This window comes from Gadus chalcogrammus, chromosome 2 (genome assembly GCF_026213295.1).
Source record: "Gadus chalcogrammus isolate NIFS_2021 chromosome 2, NIFS_Gcha_1.0, whole genome shotgun sequence".
In the NCBI taxonomy this organism is placed as follows: domain Eukaryota; kingdom Metazoa; phylum Chordata; class Actinopteri; order Gadiformes; family Gadidae; genus Gadus; species Gadus chalcogrammus.
In genome coordinates, this window is record NC_079413.1 from 6,720,087 (window position 1) to 6,744,522 (window position 24,436).

The following is a 24,436-nucleotide window of genomic DNA, read 5'->3' on the forward strand; positions in this document are numbered from 1 at the left end:
GTGCCATCGTCGTCATTGGTTAATGGCTTATAATCAACCTCTGCATGAAGTAATTATTAATAATGGCTTGCTCGTTATCCTTTCAATGCTAGTGATCAAGCGCAGGAAATCCAATGTATATCGTTGTCTTTTTACTAGATATATATGATTAATGTGTCACATTGTGACTACATAAAGAAAATCTGTAGGCGTTGGTTTCTGCTCTTTGTGGGGATTCTGTGTAGGTTGGCCAATCATTAAAAATGCAACACATGTCCATTTATAATCGGCCATTAGCTTTTATACATTTTGCGTTTGAGTAACCGTCTTTGTAAATAATTTATTTGATTACTTGATACTTGAACGTTTACGAATCATTAGCCATGATGAGTAACCTATGACGTTTCTCAAATGTCTTTGTTTTTGTTTTGTTTGAATGCAGTTAACAGTTTCGGACAAAAGGTGGCACTGTTTAGTTAAAAATGGACCTTAAGGGCCATCCTGCAAATCGTTTTTCGGCCACTACGATGTTCCCTTCTTCCATGATGAGTCCTGCATATTTACTACAGCCTCATGTATTTGTGTAGCCTAAATGTTTAGCTATACCATACATAACTAAGACACCTTAATCCAGAAAGAAGTACCATGTAATTTCCTATCTGAAATCATAACTAATAGCCTACTTCCGTTTTAAATCTTCAGAAAACTTTTGCTTGCATGTAAAAAACATGAATTATTTGCAAGCGTAGGCCTTTATATGGTTGAATGTAGTGCTGAATCAATTCCCAAGTATAGCTTTCTGCACTTCTGCCCATCTGCGTAAGAGTATGATTTCTCTGGTAAAGTGTTTTTATTTGTTAGCACATTTCTGGAACACATTAAAAGTGATCCCTCCGCTTTGAAGCGCTTTTGTGTACACAGCTTGGCCTGCAGGTTTGTGCGTGTGATGTCATATCCTGCAAGGCACTGGAAAGTCTTGGCAGCCATCCCAACGGCACAGCCTCCTGGGGCTTATTCAGCCAGCGTTTCCCAATTCCCACCCAGGAATCCTGGACGTCTGACAACAACCAGCACCAACTCTCCCAAGACTACACTCTTGTCAGCCTCTCCCCTCTCCCACTCACCCCCTTAAAGCCAGAAATCCTTCCCAGGGCCTTTTTTTCCTTCTGCATGCGCCTCCCAGCCGAATTACAAATAGCCATTTCTTTTTATACTATAAACCAGATTCAACCTGAACGCCCTGTAAAGAAATTTCCATTGCACTACCCGATTTCATCCTTCAAATAGATTTTTATTAGGAAAGCGAGCCGTGATTAATGGTTGCTGTATAGTGCACAGCAGCGTTTCTGGAGTTTCGTGTTGAAACAAGTGCCTTCGTGACCTTGTCAGAGCATGTTTAGATTAAACGCAGCGATTTTGATTACTTCTCCAATGTGGTCACAACAGGTAGACATCTCAGGACGTGCAGATTATTCAGAGCTAAGCGCTTAAGCTGAAGAACCGTGCACAACCGTCAATCATCTGAGAAGAACTCCCCACACACACAAGCATGATTATTTCAGTATTTTGTTTATTTTGTATAAAAAAAAAAGGGAATACAATGAACACAATGTTTATGTACCTCTATTAGTGTTTAAGATTGTACCATTTTCACTCAGGCAGCGTGCTACAGGAAATGCAAGGCTATTGCACACAGAACATTCAGTACTACACACTTCATACATATTTAACATTTTACACACACACACACATACTGTACACACACATCCTGTACAAACATACACAAACACAAACATTACATACAGAATGTACATACATACATGACTTACAGAGTTATGTATATCTTTTTGAAATATAGAGTTAGGCAACAAAATGAAGTGAAGGTTACGCAGATTAAAACACGTCTCAAAATACCAGGGGGAAAGAGAAGCGGAGGTGTGGGTATGGCCGCGGAGGTAGGGGGGAGGGGTGAAGGGGGGATGCTGCTGAGGCTGCCAAAGTGCTTTTACGCTAGATCTACATGGCTTTCCTGAAGTTCAAAAACCTGGTGAAATAATTAAGTAAAACCGTCTGTGTCTAGCTAATTGCAGGGAAGCGTGAGTGTCTAACAGGAAGACGCGTTAGGAGGCCAGAACAGGAACCGGACTGCGGAGAGAAAAAACACATAAAAAACAGGACTTCCTATGGGTCAAGAGGAAGTCGTTGCGTTGTCGTAGGATGAAGCTGAACTTCCCGTGAGGGCTTAATCCCTCTCACCCCGCATACAATCACGCGCACACACATCACCGCTGAAACTGGATCCGGTGCACCCTTCAGCAGGGGATGTGCGTTTTTTTTTATGTATTTTTTCTTCGGTAAGCTGAGACGCGTTTACGCACGACAGATCCGATTTCGTCCCCTGGTAATGCGAGATGCGTCTGACCACCAATAACGGAGAACATATGTGTGTGTCTGTCTGTGTGTGTTTTTTTCTCGATTTAAGACTTCACATTGAGAGTGAGCCAGCCTGGTCATCACAGCCGGAAGCAACATCACCCGCAGATGAATGCAAACAGCGACGATGAATAATAATAATAATAATACAAATACAAATAATAATACTGTCATTAGAAGAGCGCACGCTCCTTTGAACACTTCAAACTTTACATTCAGCCGCATATGCCTAAGAGGAAGACGCTATGGAAGGGAGAGGCAGGGCAAGGGAGGAGGGAGGGAGTGCACTGCTGCTACACTGCTACGACTTGTCAAGACAACAATCCCATTAGACTTTGTGTGTGACAGCTGTTTCAGAGCTGAAATCTATCAGTGCCTACTCACTCCAGGAAGTGTGTTTTGTGATTGAGCCTTCCTCTGAGGAAATTGTTCAGATACTACAGACAACGGTGAAAGCGCGCGCGCGGTGGGGGGGGGGGGGACTGAATGCAACGGATAAATGGGAGTGGTCGGTTGGCTAGTTGGGGGGGGGGGGGGGGGGGGGGTTTGTACGTTAAGGAGTCGGTACTTGGATATATACCATTCATACATATGAGCGCTTACAAACGAGTACAAAGGGAAATCATGCAGTACATGGAAGCAGAATACTTGGCGTCTGTATTGGTAAATGAAGTGGTTCTATAAAGGTTATATAGAGGTTATACATTGCCCGGGGGGGGGGGGGGGGGGACGCCATAAGGGGTGTTGTGTCCTGGATTGTCTGGAGTGCAGGGTTTCAAAGGGAGTGGATCACTGCTGCCTCCGTGCTCATGAGCAGTATCGTGTAGGGCCATACAACGTACATCTATGAGGGCGTAGGAATGTTCATAAGTCTCGGGAAAAAAAGGCAAACATTCAACTCATAGGGGAAAGGTTGATATTGCCTACAAATTTACGAAGTGCAACATTGCACGCTTTACATCAGTGCAGACGTAGACACAAGTCTCGCCACAACTCAATCTAATTTAGATGGCATTTGCCGTACATATATTTGGTATTCGATGGGGCATTTCCATACATGACAGGGGGGGGGGGGCTCTTTTTAATTAAAGAGCTCAAAGGCTTGTATGTAAAGGTTTGTAGATATTGTCTGTAATTAGTACCCACGTTTTTTTCACATTTTTTTTTTTCAAAAGTCTCCCCAGGAGTTCATAATGTCACGTCTCTTCCCAAGCCATTTGTGCCTACTGGTCACGGCTTCAGTTTGCATGGAACACGTTAGAAACACGGATTGTAAAATACATACAATTCACTGTGGAGTTGAAATGCGTGAGAAAGTCAGTCAGAAAGTTTTTTTCTTTTTTTTTTTTTACAGTTTTTAACAAGGGCCTCGGCTGTTGGGGTCTCGGCGCCCTCCAGGATCGCTTCCTCATCCAGGTCGTGCCGGCGTCGGCAGCGGTGCACGTGTCTCGCTCGCCCCTCGCTCGCCCCTCGCTCTCTCTTCCCCAATCGTCCACAGGGAGCCGGCCGACATCCTGTCCCCTCTTATTTTCCTCTTTGCACGTGCACGAGAAAAAGAAAAAACAAGAAGTGGAAGCGGTGCTTTTAACAAACGCCAGTGCGACACACATCCCACGCACACACACACACACACACTCACACACACACACACACGCGCGCGCGGCCCGTCAAACGCAGGTGGTGCACGTCTGCATGATGGGCGTGGTCTGCTGGTGTTCGTGTTTGTTGGTGCAGTGCTCCAGGGAGCTGGAGCTCTTCAGGGGGACCAGGCACCTGTCGGCGGGCTGCCCGCTCCGCAGGAGCCCCCAGCAGCACAGCACGCGCAGGAACTCCTTGCGCATGTCCTTGCTGCGCAGCGTGTAGATGATGGGGTTCATCGCCGAGTTGAGCGTGGCCAGGGCGAAGAACTTGTCGGCGTACTTGAGGATGGGGCACAACTTCATGGAGCAGAAGGAGTCCATCATGAGGATGGTGAAGGCGGGCAGCCAGCACACGATGAACACGCCCAGCACGATGGTGACCGTCTTCAGCAGCGCGTACGCCGGCGAGTTGGTGGCCTCCTGGTGGCTGGAGCGCACGATCAGGTAGATGCGCACGTACAGGATGACGATGGACAGCAGGATCACGCTGAGGATGGTCATGGCGAAGCAGATGTAGCGCTGCGTGTAGAGGGGGAGCACGGCCGAGCACTCTTCGAGGGTGTTGATGCAGTTCCAGCCCAGGATGGGCAGGCCCCCCAGCAGGATGGCGGTGAACCAGCACGCGCCGATCAGCATGAACATGCGGCACGTCTTGTTGGAGCCGTACACCTTCACCTCCGTGATGGCCACGTAGCGTTCGATGGCGATGGCCAGGAGGCTGAAGACGGAGGCGGCCAGGGCGATGAAGGTGGTGCCCTCGCGGATGAACCACTGCACGGGCAGCAGCTCAAAGGTGCGCGGCCCCGACAGGCAGATGTTGGCGATGTAGGCGGAGCCGGCCAGTAGGTCGGAGAAGGCCAGGTTGCCGATGAAGAAGAACATGGCGGAGTGGAACTTCTTGTTGCGGAAGACGGCGATGAGCACCAGCATGTTCTCCAGGATGATGATGCTGCACAGCACCACGATGACGATGTTGAGCGTGCTCAGCTCCTTCTTCTCGTGCTGCCGCCGCACCAGTTCCTCCTGGCTGATGTTCTTGGCGAAGCGGTAGTAGAACTGGATGAGGGTGGAGTTGTAGTACTGCTGGTACCGGCTCTTCATGGCGACAGGGAGGCAGAGCACGGCGGCTTCACTGCTAAGTGTCATTCAATCCGTCGGGAGGAGGGTTAGGGCGAGAGGGTGGCTGTAGGGGTTGGAGATGGTCCGGGCCCGGGAAGGAGCACCCCAACTTGGCTGACGGGGATGAGGCCACAGGCGGGGAGGAAGTCTGGGCTGTCCTGCTGTCACATCTCATGAGCCCTGAATGGGTCACCTGCAGAGAGAGAGAGAGAGAGAGAGAGAGAGAGAGAGAGAGAGAGAGAGAGAGAGAGAGAGAGAGAGAGAGAGAGAGAGAGAGAGAGAGAGAGAGAGAGAGAGAGAGAGAGAGAGAGAGAGAGAGAGATTGTCTGGGTTACTGATAAGGACAATTGTGTTAGAGGGAAAGTGTGCTCCCTTAGCAGGAAGGGTGGACCAATGAGCTTGACTTATGGAAGTATTTGTCTTTCAAAGATAAAAACTGAAATATAATAACATTCTGTTGCTCAGCCGAGGGCATTCTTCTCGGAAACCACTCTGCGAGGTCAAAGTTGTGTCATGTTTTTTTCATTATGACAATGGTTCAGAATAACACAATTGTTTTGCTGTAAAGTCATCTGTTTAATCATGTCCATTTGACCTGACGTGATCTGATTTATTACGATCAAAACCATGTCCTTTACAGCCTTAAATAGGCCTAATGATAAAAGGTTTTATGATAACACATTATATACTTTTGATTTAAATAAATCCAGAATTCCCCAGAAGTTTGGAGACTTTTAAGAAATACAATTAAACAGTTTTGTTGTCACACACTCAAATCTGTGTAAACCACTCAAAAAGAAATTCTCTGCGTGCGATGGCTACATCTCTGAGTAAACTCCCACACACTGAGAAAGTTGTGGCTAGCCGCTGTCTAATAAGAACCGGGTAATACCCTTAATGTTACTACAAAAAAGTCCTCACAGCAACCAACAAAACGAAACAAAATCCATACATTAAATGGAAGAACCCCCAAACAAATGTGGTATCAAGTATTATTTACCCTTCTTTGATCTTTCTTGGGCCCATTATTAAACAATTTAAATAAGTCCTGTGATCAAAAATCACAGGAAACAAAGTTGGACTGAACGTTCGCACCTAAAACCAGCAACAAAAATGACTGTGGGTTTACCGTTTTAATTCGTGTCAGGTTGAATCAAACAGAGGGACAAAAGGCCCTATCAGACTGACTGCTTGTGCTCAGCCGGGGAGAGTTCATAGTCTGAAACGGAGGGGTACATTCCACCCTGCCTGTGCAGCGGTGGACTGTCAACACATGGCATTGTTGCATAGTGCACCCCATTCCACTCCAGTGAATTACCTTTCTGACTCTCTACCAAGGGCTCCTGGGCGGCCACACAGGCCTCTCTATCATGGCCCGTTCTCTACGGCTAGTGACACACACACAAAGCCAGGGAGAAATGAAGCCTATGTAGAACAAGCTTTTAGGACACGAAAAGTGTGAATCTTTTGAATTGTAGTTTAAAACTTCATATCAAAAAACCAATACAACCAAAAGGAAATTAAAATAAGTTTCCCTAAATATTGACATCCATCATTTGCATTTCATTGATAATGAAGTTAGTTTTTAAGAGTAGGAATTTTAAAATCCTTTTCTTTGAACACATGTTTTTTTCAAATGTGCATAGATAATATACAAACAAATATGAGTATTATCCAGAAACCATACTTGAAATTAATAGACGTAAACATCTGGAATTTCAGCATGGGAAGAAATGCTAGATGGCTTATTTTTCAGATTCTTTTTTTTTCAAATGAAGGAGAGCAAGGTTTGGATCTGGAAATCACATTACAGTTTCAATTGGTACCTTAAACCAGTTTAAGGTAATGTGATCGTCTTGGGTGCCAGCTACAGCTGAAACACTATGCTGATGCTTCCAAGCTCGCTCTCTCTCTCTCTCTCTCTCTCTCTCTCTCTCTCTCTCTCTCTCTCTCTCTCTCTCTCTCTCTCTCTCTCTCTCTCTCTCTCTCTCTCTCTCTCTCTCTCTCTCTCTCTCTCTCTCTCTCTCTCCTCTCTCTCTCACTCTCTCTCTCTCTCTCCATATATTCCTTTACTGGAACCAACCAACAGCTGGGTCTTTGAGCTTCTTTGCCTCAGATCAATATTATCGCTGTAAAATAAATAAAACAGCTGCAGACGGAACAACAGGTAGAGGAAAAAAAACAGAAAGAGTTAGATCGGAAGACAGAGTGAGAGAGAAAGAGAGAGAGAGAGAGAGAGAGAGAGAGAGAGAGAGAGAGAGAGAGAGAGAGAGAGAGAGAGCGTGATCAATGGTGCGGAACGGCATCTGGACACAAAGGCAGCAGTCGTCAGCAGGAGACTAGTTTGTCATGTACTTGCACAAGTGCACGCACGCACATACACACACACACACACACACACACACACACACACACACACACACACACACACACACACACACACACACACACACACACACACACACACACACACACACACACACACACACACACACACCCACACACACACACAGAACTGAAAGAGCGCAAAATCCCCCTTGACGTCACGTCAACGCAAATCAATACCGGGCATTTGAAGATATCTCCACTCTTTTTATTATGGATTTCAGGGTGTTTTCCACAATATGTGTCATGCATGGATTTTTTTTTTAACAAACCTCACCGGCTACCCAGAACAGTTCCTTTTTTATCAACTTTTGTCAGGAAATATTGAAATAATCAAATAATTGTACTTGTGGTAACATTTTACAAGAAGGCTAACTTAATCACCCATTATTGCGTAATTAACATCAACAAACAGATAATTAAGAGTTAATTCACATAACTTTTATATCTCAACGGGGTAGTTCGGAATTTTGGACATAGGGCCTCATTCCCAAGTTAGCCTTGGTGTTCTTTATCATTGGAGACAGTTTAACACATTTCCTTTAGTGCTTCTAGTTGCAGAGTTTGCTACCAATACCATACCATAATGTTAGAAATAAAACCAAACTTGCATTGCATTGCACTTGCTGTGTCTCAGCAGCAGTGTTAAATTCCTGGTAGTAGGCTACGACAGCGGCGGACTGATAACTAGGTTAAATTCCGCTGTTGCTGAGAATGTTGTTCCTCAAAGTACGATGATTCATGCGATGCAAGTTAATTTCTAACATTATTCTATCAACACAGACATTTACATCTATAGTCTTGCGTTATAATTGATTTACCTCGGGTGTACTGTGGAGTGGCTAAGACTGTTTTATTAGCAGGCTAGTATTGCCCGTTGCCGTGCGCTAGCCTAGAACGAGCGAACTCTGCAACTAGAAGGACTGAATGAAATGTGTTGAAAACTGCCTCCAATGATAAAGAACACCAAGGCTAACTTGGGAACCAGGGGCCGGTTGCACCAACTGGTCTTAACTAAGCCTGGTTGTAACTACTAACTAAGTAGGTCTTAGTTAAGACCTGGCTTTTGGCCCTATGTCCAAAATTCCGAACGACCCCATTAAGTCTAATAACTCTTGAACCCACTAAACCTGACCCCCATGCTAATGATATACAACAATGCTTGCTTATTACTGAATTAACTACTGCTTATTAATGGTACATGAATCTATCTTATTACTGAATTAACTACTGCTTATTAATGGTACATGAATCTATCTTATTGCTGAATTAACTACTGCTTATTAATGGTACATGAATCAATCTTATTACTGATTTAACTACTGCTTATTAATGGTACATGAATCTTTCTTATTACTGATTTAACTACTGCTTATTAATGGTACATGAATCTATCTTATTGTAAAGGGTGACCTCCAGCCCCCCCTTTTTACTTAGTTGACTTTCTAAAATATAAAGTTCATTGCATAAATAGTACAAACAGTACCATTTATAAGGGAACATATCTCCTGACATGTTTTCAGTCTAATAGGGAACTAAGAACAAGGGCTTGGTCTGAAGGGTATTGCCTTCAAGCAATGCTCTGAAAAGCAGAGAAATTCAATGGCCGTAATGCAACCAGATCATATTTTCACTGGATTCACAATCGATCATTGGCTCTTCTGGGCTGATGTATCCGGAAAGTCTCCTCCCGCTCGCCATTTCATGGCCATTAAAAGATGCAAATATGAAGGCCTTGAGGCATTGCATGTTCAAGATCAATTTTATTAGATAAAAAAAATAAAAATCACTCGCATCCTGCAATAATGTTTAGATAATGGAAGAACTGACAAAAAACAGCTCTGAAAATCTACTGCTCAGCGTCTGGTTTTATCTTAGATTGAAAGATACACAGATTTGTATTTAGTTTGGGGGGGGGGGGGGGTCTGAGATGATATCAAGAAACCCCTCCGTGATGTGTGTGTGTGTGTGTGTGTGTGTGTGTGTGTGTGTGTGTGTGTGTGTGTGTGTGTGTGTGTGTGTGTGTGTGTGTGTGTGTGTGTGTGTGTGTGTGTGTGTGTGTGTGTGTGTGTGTGTGTGTGTGTGTGCGTGTGTGCGTGCGTGTGTGTTCCAAGGGCTCCTTCAGGAGTCCTTGCCATTTGTCGTCAAGGGATTTATTCTAAAGTGTTCGAAAACCTGACAGGCTGGTTCAGCCTAGCTTAGCTTAGTTTAGCCCTGCCTGTACTTGGTGTTGTTCTGCAAAAACCTAGACGTGGCTCCAAGTTCACCGGCTGTAACCCAGACAGTTCCTGTTCGGGTTCAACACCCCTCACCAACCCCTCATCCTTACCGCAGCCACAAACAAAGGCTGACAAACTCATCATCGTCCTGCTCCGGATCCTCAAATTGCCGCCGTCAAACGTCAACACAATGCAACACAATCCGAGCCTCACTCCATTGGATAGAGCCATGTTGACAAATGACTCTTTATTGACCCTGATGGGACGGCAGGGACAACAGTGTGGTCTTGTCCTTTTATCACGCACACCCAAGACGGGGCGGTAAAACGTTTTCTTTGAAAGTCCTGAATTCGAAATGTTAAGACCCGTTTGTGCCGTATTATTCGGAGTACAATGGTGTTTGATTCCTGAACAACAATCCACCAGCAAGCCCTACTTTTTAACTAAAGCAGAAACAACGGGGTCAGGCCTTTGAGATAAGTGAGCGAAAGATATTTTTTGAAAACTACTCTTTGGTGGTTTCTTCACTTCTTTTTTTCCAGAAGTACAATATGAGACATGCAGTTAGTCATTGTGAATCTGAGTCAACAGAAGCAGCCTGTTCTGCACTTTTTATTCTGCGACAGGAATCAGGGTTCCATAACATGTATTCCGTGTCACACAGGACGTTTGTACGTACATGGTATATGAGATAAACTGTGTTTGCTGTTGCACTACATGTTTACATAATGAGTTGATGATTCTGAACGTTTAGCCTTACTGTGTCCTAATCTCTCTCTCTCTCTCTCTCTCTCTCTCTCTCTCTCTCTCTCTCTCTCTCTCTCTCTCTCTCTCTCTCTCTCTCTCTCTCTCTCTCTCTCTCTCTCTCTCTCTCTCTCTCTCTCTCTCTCTCTCTCTCTCTCTCTCTCTCTCTCTCTCTCTCTCTCTCTCTCTCTCTCTCTCTCTCTCTCTCCATCATTGTGAATGACGGCCACACAAAGGCCCCAGGTGGTGTTTGGGTTTCCCAGGAACACCTGATAAGCCCCAATTAGCAAAGGCAACTCCTCACCAATAACCTTGGAACCCACCCCACCCCATTACGACACCTGCTGCCAGTCACGCACTGCCGACTGAACCCTGGAGTCCACTTTCTCCTGGGTGAAACCACGGCGATTGGACAACAAAGCAACTACACCCTGACATGCACAAGGACATGCATTTACACTCCCCCCCCCCCCCCCCCCCCCCCCCCCCCCCCCCCCCCACCCCCCCCCCCCCCCCCCCCCCCCCCCTGCCAAACAAAACACACACATCCGACACACACAAACACACACACGCACATATCAGGTCCAACACACTTAAATACATACCATATCATGCCATTCCTCGTAAATGTTTTGTTTCTGATAAGATTATCCTGTCTACACGGACAGTTTACATTGGCCTCTTATCTGGTATCTGGGGCGGTGCATTAGGCTAGGCTACCTGGGTGTAGCACTCATCACCTTAGCATGGATGAGCGGGTCCTCCTGGCGCTTAATGTAGTACGGAGCGTCCCGCTCCCCGTCTCCCAGACTATCTCTTCTTCCTAGGGTTCACGCGTTCACTCCATTAAAGCCACATGGCATTGACAAGCGCAAACCCCAGCCGGCGAAACTGTCCATTAGCGCTTGAGAGCATTGACCGTAGCCAGACTGCTCAGAGTGAGGAACGAATGCACATGCGGTAGTCCCACATATAAGACCCGAAGAGGGAGACTTTGACCACTGGAGGCCCTGGATATTGTGAATGTTTACCATCAACCACTTCCTGTGAAAAAATATCACCATTCTATACAGATTATATAAAATAGATGTCAAATATCTGATCCACTCTATCGTCAATCTTGCTGTTCAATAACTGTGCTCCACCGAAAGCAGTGTGAAAGTTACATTTAGGCTCAAGCCATCAGGGGGTGTGTGTTTGTGTGGATATTTCATTTTAGTTTAGAGTAGCGCTGTAGCGCAAATGAAATTGAGTGAAAGGTGACGTTCATCGCATGAATTGAGGAAGAAGGATGACGACTGCCCGATGCTTGAGCAATGGCCGAAGATCAGTCACTTCACTAGAACTGCCGATTAATTCCCATTCAATTTTGAGGTTTTTCGGTTAAATTTACATGGTCGGCTTATGCTCAGGAGGTAGAGCAGTTGTCTTGTAGACGAAAGGTTGCTAGTTCGATCCCCAGCTCCTCCTAGCTGAGTGTTGATGTGTCTCTGAGCAAGACACTTAACCCTAACTGCTCCTGATGAGCTGGCTGTCGCCTTGCATGGTTGGCTCTGCCGTCGGTGTGTCAATGTGTATTTTTAACCGATGTAAGTCGCTTTGGATAAAAGCGTCTGCTAAATGCCCTAATTGTAATTGTAATTGTAATGGTAAATCTGTGGGTACAAGTGGTGCACAATTTCCAGGAACTACAGATGCAAAACTTTCATATCACATGGAAACTGCAGAGGAGCCAAAGTGTGTCAAACACCCACTCTCTTTCTATTTTTCTGCTGATGTCTTTTCTATCATGTCAGGTCTTTGCCACCCTTGCCTCATCCTTACCCTCAACCTAAATGCTGCTCTCTGAGCCTATTAGAAACCACAACAGCCAGATTCTGTAGATGTGGAGCAGGAGGGGGTCTGTTGTACAAACAGGTTAGCAACTCCCCGGTGAAAAACGGCCCAACGTGTTTGTGGTCTCGCTCATACCACAAACCAGTGGGGAGCAGAGGTGAGCAGGTGGCTGTCTGTCAGGGAACAGCTGGGACTCTCCCTCTCTCCATTAGTCAATAAGCCCCTGGGGGCTTGTTCCATGAACAGTTTTTTAAACTAGGATACCAATAACAGCATTGATCTCAACCACAGTGACCCAGCAGAGGGTTCGGAGCACTGGGAAGGGCTGCAACCACAAGGGCCGGGGGTGGAATGCAACCAATGTACTTGGAGTGAGTTGGTGTCACCGCCACACAGGGGCCAAATACAACTTGGACGCAGAGTGACGATGAAATTGGCCAACAATGCGAATGATGCCCCCCCCCCCCCCCCCCCCCCCCAACCCCCTACCCTTTCACAAGGGGTTACAGGAGCAAATTCCTCCTCCTCCTCCTCCACCACCTCCTCCTGAGAGATTGGAGGCTAGGGCTGTTGCTACTGCTGCTGATACTGGTATTGTTTATGTTTGAGGAAAGGAAGAGAGGAATAAGCAGAGAGGAAGCGTTTCAGTGCCCTTCTCGGATCTGTTATCTCCGCTACACAGCTCTGCGGTGACAGACCTGATAAATGGATCGCAAAAACAAAGATAAAGAGACAGCTGACGCGAAAGACACACACACACACACACACACACACTCACATGTTTATGGCTATACATTAGGGGCTAAAAACATCAACAACCTTGCACACCAGTTCGCTTTTGTGGTTGACCTTTAACAACCTTCCGGTTCAATCTGTGGTACATGAAAACAGATTCAAACACCACCAGGCGGAACACAAATGCTGACGTCACAGTCACCTGAAACCCCACATCGCCTGACCAATGTGCGAAATCAAAACAAAATGAGGAAATGGCAGCCATGTGGAAACTCCGAGGGCACCCATAATAAAGTTAAACTAATTGCCTCGTGGTGGTGGTGATGGTGGTGATTTCACTACACAGACTATAGCTTTCTATCCTCCAGCGTTTAGCCCACAAGTGGCCCGATATTGGAAGAGTGAATCTCGGATAGACAGCGGGCTCTGTTGTGGTGTTGTTGTCTTGTTGCGCTAACCATGCAGAATTCAGATAATGGTCAGCTTTATGAGAAAAATAAGGCAAGCTGGTCAGAGCTAGGGGGAAGGGGTTGAGGTGATCGTGGGTCAGGGGAGCGCAAGGGATGGGGGGGAGGGGGGCTTAATAGGGAAACAGAGTGTTCCAGAGTTGTTCTTTGACTTTGACTGTCAAGAGTCAGCGCAGCCTACAGATAGGAGATGGAGGCCTGTGATATCTCACAGTCTGAGAGTTTTAAAAGGAATTCCACAGGGGCAAGAGAGAGCCAGAGAGAGAGAGAGAGAGAGAGAGAGAGAGAGAGAGAGAGAGAGAGAGAGAGAGAGAGAGAGAGAGAGAGAGAGAGAGAGAGAAAGAGAGAAGGGGGGGGGGAACAAAAGTCAGCAAGAAAAAATAAAAAGTGTCTTTGGTGCTTTGTATAAACTTGCCAGACCATGTCCCGGACGAACACAAATCTCATTCCTGCTAGTCCGAAAAAAGAGGCTGAACTTATTTTGAGTCATCAAAAAGTGAAACGTTGTAGGATTTATACATATTTTTTAATAAGTTCCTTTTATTCAGGGACTGATGAGCCTTTTTTTCTGATCAGACCCTAGCCTCTGTTGTCCTCGAGTATAAATCTAATTTAAAACGCCCAAAAAGAAATGATAGGCTACTACTTTGTCGGTTCCTATTAACCTTTTTCCCGATTTAGTTTCTTTAAAAAAAAACCTGTTTAAACGGCTATCAAAGGGGAAGGTGTGGCCCCTATACGTGTGCTTTAATCATGTAATTAGGGATTACCCCTGCTGACGGTTTGAATTCGGTCTCCACCACAGGGTCTGGAGTTATTCAACGTAGAGAATGAGAAGACTAAGAGGATACTGTATTTAATATATAGTTCCCTATAAAAAAGCCCTCCCCCCTTTTCCCCTTCCCCTCCTTCTGACTTTATCAAGCTTCCTTCGCGGCAGCTGTCGACGCAGCGGGCGGTCTCAGAGAGCGACAGTTAGGTGAGGCTTGAGACAAAGAGCTGTGTAAAAGTCGGCCATCGCTGTTTCCTTGGGAGGAGCGGTTAGCCACATGACCATGCGGACCAACCCCAACCCCCCCCCCTCTTCTTCAAAATGGGTCCCTTGAAGTGACGGGGGAGAGTGGGGAAGACGGGGGAGTGACTAAGAGGCAATACGTTTGGCCTCAGACGCCACCCTGTCATCTTAAGCCTGATTGGTTTAATATCAGCCATGCTCATTTATTATAATAGTCTGCGTACAACTTCAAGGGTCTTCAGCGGCCCATCTTCCTCATTGTAAGGATCCCCTCCCCACCCTCACGCCACCCTCACCCCTCTCAACCTCCCCCTCCGCTTGCATATATATTTTAAACTCCGCCGCCAACATCAAACAGAGGAGACTACAGAGAGGTGCTTAAAGGCACATCAGGAAGGATTTACACAGCACACATCTGGAGCTGACATGTTTGAGTCGATCCCTATTAAAGACCTCATTACAGCTTAGTAAAAGTCTGCAAAAGAAGCATTCTCCGTCAGAGAAGCATGGTCAGCGAGGGCTCCCTGAAACCTTTGCAGCTTCAGTCGAATATTGCAACCGGCTTCGAAGCCTTGGATCACCGTCGTTATTTCGAACATGTTAAACATAAATTAAATATAAAATGAAAGGGACTTTGTTCAATCGTGCATGTGTTTGGAAAAAAAGCCGTTCACAGCTCGACCACACTGAGGAAAGTGTCAACCTTTAGACACAGAACATTCTCACGGAAACGTCGTTTATCAGATGATTCTTATTGCTGAAAACTGCTTTGCAGGACGTGAGCATGCAACACATTTGAACCACACATGCGTATTTACCGGGGTAAAGGTTTTGCAGAATTCACAACAAAGGAGATGGCTTGAAACATCAATATGAGGTGTTTCAGTTTGCAGGCTGACTGAGTGGTCGAAACTGATATTAAATTAAAGAAAGGGGAAATGCCCCTATCACCCAGATACGAGCTTGTCTGACTACCCAACACAGAAAGGAGTAGCGTGCCATTTTCTGCTGTAGCCTACACGTTTGTACTTCAGGTAGTCACATTATTTGTAACCAGATCGAAAATTCCAGGATTGGATATGGGTATTTCGACGAATCGTGACACAGTGTAATTCAATCGCCTTCCTCAGTAATGCTTCCAGGTAGAATACAATTTCATGAACACCGTGTCAGTATTGGTTGAAATACCTTAGATACGGTTCTGCATTTCAGATAACCACAACTCCAAATTTAGTTTCCCAAGTACAAAGGCATTAAAATCTGGCAAGTCACTCGTGTCACTTTCGCTGGGCCAGCACCAATCTAGTCTGAAGCAGCATTTTAAAGCCCTTAAGTTTCCTACAGAGTTGAACACTATACAGGGGCGAGCTTGAGTCAGGTTTCAGCTTCCCTGATGTGCTCCCACTGTCTGTGTGTGGATACGCAGAGGTTGCCGTGCTAATGAATGGCTTTGAAGCCCTGATTCGCATCTCCTTTGTCCTGCTTTCCCTGCTCCCTATTGTGCTGCTGGTGGCTGTGGAGCGAGGCCTCCACCCTCGGTTCATGTTGTCCTGCCCCGTTCAGCGGGGTCGGGTGGTTGTCCCGGGAGAGGCCGCATCATATGCGTTTGACATTGTTCAACGGCACTGCAGTGATCGTTCACTTTTTGTTGTTGCGTGTTTGGTTTAATTGATTCCGGGGTTTTCCCCTCCTGCCCTGTGAGCACTGGCGACGGCCTGCGAGGTAATGCACCGTGACAGTCTATGCTATTTTCACTGATTAGCGCTGAGGTTTGCCAAACGCCAAGAGGCGGCAGTCTCTGCATGCAGGGACGTGGAGTGGGAGAAAGGGGCAAGAGTGAGAGAGAGAGAGAGAGAGAGAGAGAGAGAGAGAGAAAAACTAGAATAAATGAAAGACAGAAAGACAGAGATAAAGGCAAACATACTGACAGACCTACAGAGACACACTCAGAAAGACAACGAAAGAAAGCAAGAGGAGAGAAAGAGAGACAGACAGTAAAAGAAAGAAAGGGAGACGGAAGGACCTACAGACAGACAGACAGACAGACAGACAGAAAGCAAGCTAGAGCGGAGAACGAAAGAGCAACGCCAAGAACACACTCACATCTACTGACGCCAGCACACGGCCAGACTTCTGGCTACTTCTTCGGCAATTTGATAAGAGGATAAATTGATGGTGCCCCAACCCCCTTCCCCCACCTCCTCCGCCTTCTCCTCCTCCACCTCCTCCTCCTCCTCCACTCTCCGCTCCCACTACCCCTGTCCTTCACGTTGGCGTCTGTAGGCTATATATACACACACATTTGAAAAAAAGAAAGGCTCCCCCCAAATGTTCTGGCAACCTTGGGGACATTTAACAGAGCTCTGGTGCCGGAGGGAGGAACTTTGTTGCCTGGAGAAGGAGCGGTGTTGTGTCCACACGGCCACACAGATGTTCCGATGGCTTTTCAAGAGACAATTCTGGCCTCAGAGGCATATGATCCCTTGGAGAAAAAGAGATAGCGTTTGGAATTCCTCAAGCTCTTAAGAGACATAGACCCATGCCCCCCCCCCCCCCCCCCTCCAAGCGATAGATGGAATCTGCATAGAGTCCACAACATTTAGTCACAGACTTATATGTGGAAAAATCATGGACACCGTGTACAGCCCCAGTCTGTACATTAAATACAACCCCGCCAATCGATGGTGTGTCTCTAACATTCGATACACAGACTCAAAAGCAGATGGAGGTTGTGTGTTCCTCTTTTTGTGGTTCATTTCAAACTGTAAATATTTAATGAGATTAGATCTAAGGGATGTGTTTAAAAGGGCCATTATCCACCAGCTCTTTTGAGCCAGACCGGTGCTGATCCAACCAGGGCTAAAATAGTCTAACATTAAACAGCCAGGCCTGAATAACACATCTTAGCCTGCATCTTGCTATGAGGTAGCGGTTGTAGGGCTATAGTAGTGAGACAAATTATACTTGACTTTGACCTAGGAAACCAATTGGATTTCAAATGGATGCGTTTGAGTCGTTGACTTATTAGCCAACGCTAACAGCTTCCGCTTTTGCTCTGTCACTCTACACCACTAACGCAAGCTCACGTCTTCCATTAGCCGGCTTGCCTATGGCTACAGGTTGTTTGTCTTTTGAAGCTTAAAACGACAACCCAAATTCCACCTCTTGCAAAAGTCAACAGAATGTATCTGACAAAACAGGTAAGTGCACCTACAACCAAAAGGTCAAAGTACAGGTCAACCACACAATGTACCGCCTCAACGGAACGGAAGACACACTCACAATTTATTGTCCGGATAAGTGAGTGAATGAAAGAATAATGAATGCAAATTAATAAATTATTACTTTATTTGAGTTGAGAATGTGGCCAGAACCTTTTGATGAGGTAATGTTACGATGGCTATGTCCACTATCTTTCATTTGAATTTGGGTCTAAATGGTTTGTGTGCACATTTGTGTGTGTGTTTGTGTGTGTGTGTGTGTGTGTGTGTGTGTGTGTGTGTGTGTGTGTGTGTGTGTGTGTGTGTGTGTGTGTGTGTGTGTGTGTGTGTGTGTGTGTGTGTGTGTGTGTGTGTGTGTGTGCGTGTGTGTGGGGGTGTTTGTGGAGGCGTTGCCACTCAAGTAATGCCAGTGATCTCCCCAGCTGCACAAACGTTGCCTTAGTGGGAAACAATGGCTGGCCAGGGAGAAGGAGGAGGTGGAGGAGCAATGCTCTTAAACCCCACGCACATCTCCATGTATGTACCTGATGTACACGCCCTCAGCGCTGCTAATCCTCCAACGCAACCAACAGGCCAATGAAAGGTTTAAGGAAAAGGGCAATTTTCTGTACCAGAGTCAATCAGTGCCCCTTAAAATACCTCCTAAAAGATGCATGCTTTTTTGGGGGGATATATTTTCCATCTTTTACTCAGTTTCTTACTCATAACGTAACACCTACACAACGGAAATGAATGAGGCGTTTGTTTCATTGATGTGATGTTGTTCTATGCCCTAGGAGAAACAGCAGTTGATATGTCAGTTTTATGTAAATTTAGATTAAATGTCGGTACACCTTCTAAAAATTCCGGACTACAAGGTGTCTGGAATTATCACAGAATGAACCTCACTTCTACTCGGGTTTCCATACCCTACCGGTTTAACTCAGTTGCTATGAATATACACCCCCATGCAGAACAGTACTTTCTATATGTTGGCCAATACAAGTAGACATTGTAAGTCTATAAAAAGATGTTTGTTTGATAACCATAGAACTGAATCTCATGTGGCTGGGGTTCCTATCCCCCAAGAATAACACCAGTTGATAAAACCAGTAGCTATGAATATAAACCAGTATGCAAAGCGCCACTTTTTTGGTTATTTGTTGATTTTATTTGGATCGCATGCCAATACAGGTAGACTGCGCTGTGTGATGTGAGTGTAATTATCATAACAGGATTATCTTCCCTCTTGTGTGCTCTCTCCTCCTCGTTTTATTTCTTTCCCTCACTCTGTCTCCCTCCCTTTCTTCGGCGTGTCGATCCTGGCGTGCTCCAACATGCATTACAGCCCGGCCATATGGAGGCTTGTATTTAGTTGATGTCATTCGATAGAGGAGGGGTGGGGAAGGCATGTAATGGGAGCTTGTAGCCTGGTTCCCTTGCGATGCTTGAAAACAAGTGGCTTAAGAAACGGTCTCTCTTCCCAGATATAAGCTTGTATAAATATTTAGGGACTCAGCCATAAAACGGCTGACGTCGCCTTTTTCTTTTTTCGGTTGCTATAGATGCAACCGGGGGGAAGGGGGGAGGGGGGAGGGGGGAAGGGGGGCGACTCCCCACATACAGACCAACAGAGAGATAGAGGGAGACAGACAGAGAGACAGACAGACAGACAGACAGACAGACAGACAGACAGACAGACAGACAGACAGACAGACAGACAGACAGACAGACAGACAGACAGAAAGACAGACAGAGACGAAAATAGGCCAGGCTGGGTTTTTATTACTTCACACACAAAAATATCTGTTGCTCGTTTCAAATGCGATTTTTCCCAAATACAGTAAGAAAACTTAATCGGCGAACAAAACGGCTATGAGCTGTTCACACACAGACAGTCCATTCTCCAGTCGCCGCTGTGCTAACACAAAGACAGACGAGACGGACGGGCTCTGGGACCACGGCCTGGTGTCAGGAAGGCCTTTTCCTCGCGCTCAAGACACTCCCAGCTCTTGGCCGGGATTCAGAACCTGCTTCCACTGCGGGTCAACTGTATGTTGCGACTTGTGCGTCAGGGAACGGGCGAACAGAAGGCGTTTATTTCGCTCCAGCTGCCACACCCTAAGAAAGTGTTTTTCAAGGCAAAGGGAGAGCGTGAGCCACTAGCTAACTGTAGCCTAGTCTCTGGAGTCCAGATGGCCGCAGCACTAAAGCAGAGACACTATCAGTGTCCCAGTGGAGAGGAGGTATCCCCCCCACACACCGGCCCACAAAGAACCGCCTGGTAGTGTCTGTCTGCGATCCGCCATGACACCTCCAGGCTGTTCTGTTTTTTAAGCCAGGCAGCGCTGACCTGTGACGTGTGACTGGTTTGCATTAAACCAAGTTAGGAGAAGAAAAAAAAAAAGGAGGAAAACACAGACCTGCCTCGGGCAAGTCACCTATTGTTGGCTGCTCTGATCTTTCAGTGTTTTCACCTTTCCTATACAGCGGGATAAAGCGGTGTGTGCACACAACATACAACAAAAGGGAAGCTCTCTCTTCCGCACCCCCCCGAGGAAAAAACCTCTAGCTGTTTCCTCTTCCAACAGGCCTTCTCTCCCAGGCCGGGCCCTGAAACATGATCATCCTTCAGGGATCACCCCACCCCACTCCGCACACATCCCCACCTTCACCCCCCCCCCCCCCCCCACACACTCCTTAACCCCACCCAGCCCTCCCCGGTTCCCACCAGTGAATTATCATTCATTTATTTATCCACCCAGCGCCTTTTACATTTGTTTGTTTATCGAGCCCTTACTAAACCCTCCCCCCTCCCCTCTCTCTCTCCAGCCCTCCTCCTCCTCTTCCTCCTCCGTGTGTCTCCTCCCGTTTCGTCTTCATCTCCCACGGCGCTCGGAAGCTCCTGGAAGGGCCTAGGCCGGGCTGAGCCGCTCCCCTCTGGAGCGCCAGCGCCTTGAGAGACCTTCAGCCCTGGCTCGCTGGGCTGCGAGACTGGCCTGCGGTGTCTGGGTCTTTGTAGAGATAATGGAGTGTCAAGATCCACCCCCCCCCCGCCGCACGGGGGTCTGCCTGAAAGGCTTGGGCTCCACGTGCGGCCCGGCGCGAAGGACTGAACCCGTGGCGGCGGGGGCGGGTTGGCTGAGAGCGCTACGGACCCAGTTCACGGCGTGTGTGTGTTTGTTTTTTGTGTGAGCCTGAGCGTTTGTGTGTGTTTGTGTGCCTGTGCGGGAGGGTGTTTGTGCGTGCGTGGAGAGAGTGTGTGTGGGTGAGTCTGAGAGCATGTGTGCTTATAAGTGTGCGTGTGTTTGTGTGAGTCAGAGCATGTGTGTGTGTGTATGTTTGTGTGTGAGTCTGGGCATGTCGGTCTGAGCATGTGTGTGTACGTGTGCGCGTGTGGTGTGTACGTGTGTGTGCGTGTGAACATACGTGTGTGTGTGTGTGTGTGTCTGGAGATGCAGTCTGCCAGCCCCTCAAGAGGGGCTGAAGGCGTGGGGGCGCGTCTTCCTTTTTGTCCGGGTCTAATGAGCCGTTGGGGTCACATGGTCCAAGCGCGGCCGGCAGACCAGCCATATCACATCATCTGCCCGCTCGGCATGCTGGGAGATAGACCAGTAGGCACCTGAGCGGTGGGGGTGTTGGTGGGGGCCAAACGGGTCTTCCAGGTGTACACACGCCACGCAAAACTCGCTCAACACCCACATCATTGACCGTGCTGACATGCAGGAGACTTCAACACCTGATACTCTCTCTCTCTTTCTCTCTCTCTCTCAATGCCGCTCACCCTTGCTTCCTCTCCCCCTTCACCTCCCCCCACCTCCGCTAGCTCATGATGTTATCACAAAGAGATGTTTACTATTCCTTATTTGACGTGCAGTTGCGGCTCCGCAAACACATTTTTGTGTCCAGTTTCAGTTAGCTGCGACACCTTTATAGCAGAAGTTGCTAGGCAACTAACTGACCATAACCCTAAACCTCACACAATAATATCACCAACATCCGCTTATTTTGGATTTTGACCCAGTGCAAATGTAGCCCTTCATGGACTTTCACTCAAAAGAGGACCAACCACAGCAGGGGAAGTTGATAAGTGGACAGATTTTAGGTGCTTTTTATCTGGGCAATAAACATCAACTCCGTCAACCTATCTCCTTATCTCTTTGCGGGTCGGGGGAGGGTGTTTCTATCTATGTAGTGGTTCTCACGGGAGGGATAGGCTGACAAATGACATCCCTTCCCCGTTCGATTTCACCACGGAGTTGCTCTTCCTGATACTGGGCGGCACCGAGATTGTCAGAATGCCCCGCCAGCATGCACCGACCCCCTCGTTCTACTACCACCACTCCTTTCATCTCCTGGTATTCACAACAGATGAAAACTCAGGGCACAGGCCCTGTAGAGCAGGCTTCTTCGATTGTTATTATAAACGGCGTGACAGAGGGCTCGCATTGTGATGCGAATGAATAGGGTTAGCCTCAGTTAGCTTTCGTCCTAACAATACTTTTGATTCTGACATTTTCCAGTGAAAGGGTGTCATCTGGTTCATCCTTGTTTAGCAATATAATGTAACCGCGCGTTTAGCTTGATGCAATAAGTAAGGTAAGGAGATCCACTAGAGTTGTGGAGATATGTAACTTGGATGAATCGTCACCGTTGGTGAAGATGGTTAATAGAAACCTTTTGTCTCGTTAATACATCCTTTCAGTACAATGTCTTACGTCGAGTGACGGATGAACTGACTTCAACAACATAGGAGGGGGGGGGGGGGTGCACAGCGGGACGGGCAACTGCCACAAAAAGCGAGGGTGCCCCCCTGCCAGGTCGCACAGGGGGTGCCCCAACAAAAAGTCGGCCTGGGAGATGGACTACCCATGATGCTGCAGCACACATCATTAAAGTATCCAAATACAAAGCAGATAGCTGTTACGGCGTGTTCATATGCACCCTACATTAATTATTGAAAATAATTGCATGTAGGTCAGCGATTGACAAGCAAATAACATATAATCACATTTAGCTTTGGATTGGTTTGATGCTCAATAAAAAAAAAGGTATGCAAATGTAATCCTAGCGATCATTCGCATAGACATAGCCTACGTTATTAGTTGTCTCGGTCCACCGGATCATAAAGTGTGGTAAAAACAAAAGACCATATGGATACCTTACTTTAGGATATCCCTTACCTCAATATACGCGCCTAATTATTTAATTTTCTACAGTAAGTAGCAGCACGTGTTGACAGCCTGCACCACTACATTTGCAGTGATATTTGAGGATGTGTAGATTCGTTTACTTACCCCATGAGACAGGGAAGGCTCAAAAAGCAAGCAAAGACTCTCCGATGTGAATGCGCCCTCCAAAAATGTTGAACCATGTGGTCACCAGTATCCAAATGTCAGGCAGTGGCTAGACGTCTTTGTTGTTGTCGTTCAAAAAAAGGAAGAAAAGGAACACTAACCCAGTGATGACAAGTCAAAAATTACAAGCAGGACCGGGCGATGTCTGCCCTCGACATACAAATAATAAATCCATTGTGAGTCGCGCCACACACAACGCAATGGGTTTTAACTATAGAGCGCGGTTAAAACCATTCAGCAACAAGCAGGCGCGTCAAAATACATCGCAGGAGCAAAGGCTTTCTACTTTCAGGCTGTAATAAATGGTTCCTGTCCAGACCGCCTTTTCTCTTACTAGCTCCGACAACTGCCAACGGTAGGAGTTGCGCATATTCGGCAATACGCGGTCACACAGACCACACAGACACACGCACACACAAACCACGCTTGGTTTGACTGCATACAGTGACGTCACTAATGAGTTCGTCAAGGAGAGTGGTCTATGCAAGCGAGGTGGGACCATCAGAAGAGCTAGCCGGCTATAACTGGCAACATGTGATCGGGGACCTATTTTAGAGTTCCGGGCCGGTTATTAATTTTGATGGCCAACGCTGTGTCTGCTGTTGCCTATTCCGAGAGACACTATTGTCCAGATGTTATCATCTTGTTCTCCACTTCCTCTCTAGCTCGCGAACACATGTATGACAAGCCATTGTTAAACTTGGGTGAGCTGAAAGCCCTCAATCATATCTTGCGAACGAGAAAGACTGCAAAATAAAGAAAGGAAAGAAAATCTTCAAGCAGAAGATTGCGTTATGAATTGGTGTTATAGCACCTGTATACGGTTTGAAATATAACCAATGATGAGTTGCACGGAGACCGAGATGAATCAAATTGTTTGATTATTCATCTTATTAATATACATCATGCGATGAGTCAGCGCACCCTTAGGTCCATGTATTAAGGTGAGGTTGGATAAAAACACGTTAGTCAGCGAGCGAAGGCTCTGTCTAGACCAGTATTTGGGCTGGGGCTGCCCGTGTTGTCAACGGTAAAAGGAGGAGGTAGATGCCAGTGGTGGGGTGGCAGTCGCTCCTGCCGTGTCAGAGCTCTGGAAATAGTGGGATAATCGCTCTGTAATTGCTTTGTGGCTTCGTTCGTTTACATTTGTATGCATTGGTAACATGCACGAGCATAACAGAGACGTGCCATAACTTGAAGTCGCTGACTATGAGTTCCTGACCGAGCATATATATATATATTTATTTAAATGTCATCAACAACAACTGAAGCTATAAATAGCAAACCAGGCAAACGGTCTACCAATA

The 24,436-nt window shown here is 46.6% G+C and overlaps 1 protein-coding gene across 1 annotated transcript; it reads right to left on the reverse strand.

The window, feature by feature from the left end:
* Positions 1-2,975: 2,975 nt before the first annotated feature.
* Positions 2,976-23,790, reverse strand: s1pr2 (sphingosine-1-phosphate receptor 2). The gene is made up of 2 exons (XM_056577881.1): positions 23,070-23,790; positions 2,976-5,364 (listed from the first exon to the last, which is right to left on the reverse strand). The coding sequence occupies exon 2, from the start codon at positions 5,196-5,198 to the stop codon at positions 4,080-4,082; it is 1,119 nt and encodes a 372-aa protein (XP_056433856.1). The 5' UTR covers positions 5,199-5,364; positions 23,070-23,790; the 3' UTR covers positions 2,976-4,079.
* Positions 23,791-24,436: the final 646 nt, after the last annotated feature.

What these genes read in the sequence shown, in the direction of transcription:
- s1pr2 (XM_056577881.1), bottom strand. Translation starts at nt 5,198, where the DNA reads ATGACACTTAGCAGTGAAGCCGCCGTGCTCTGCCTCCCTGTCGCCATG.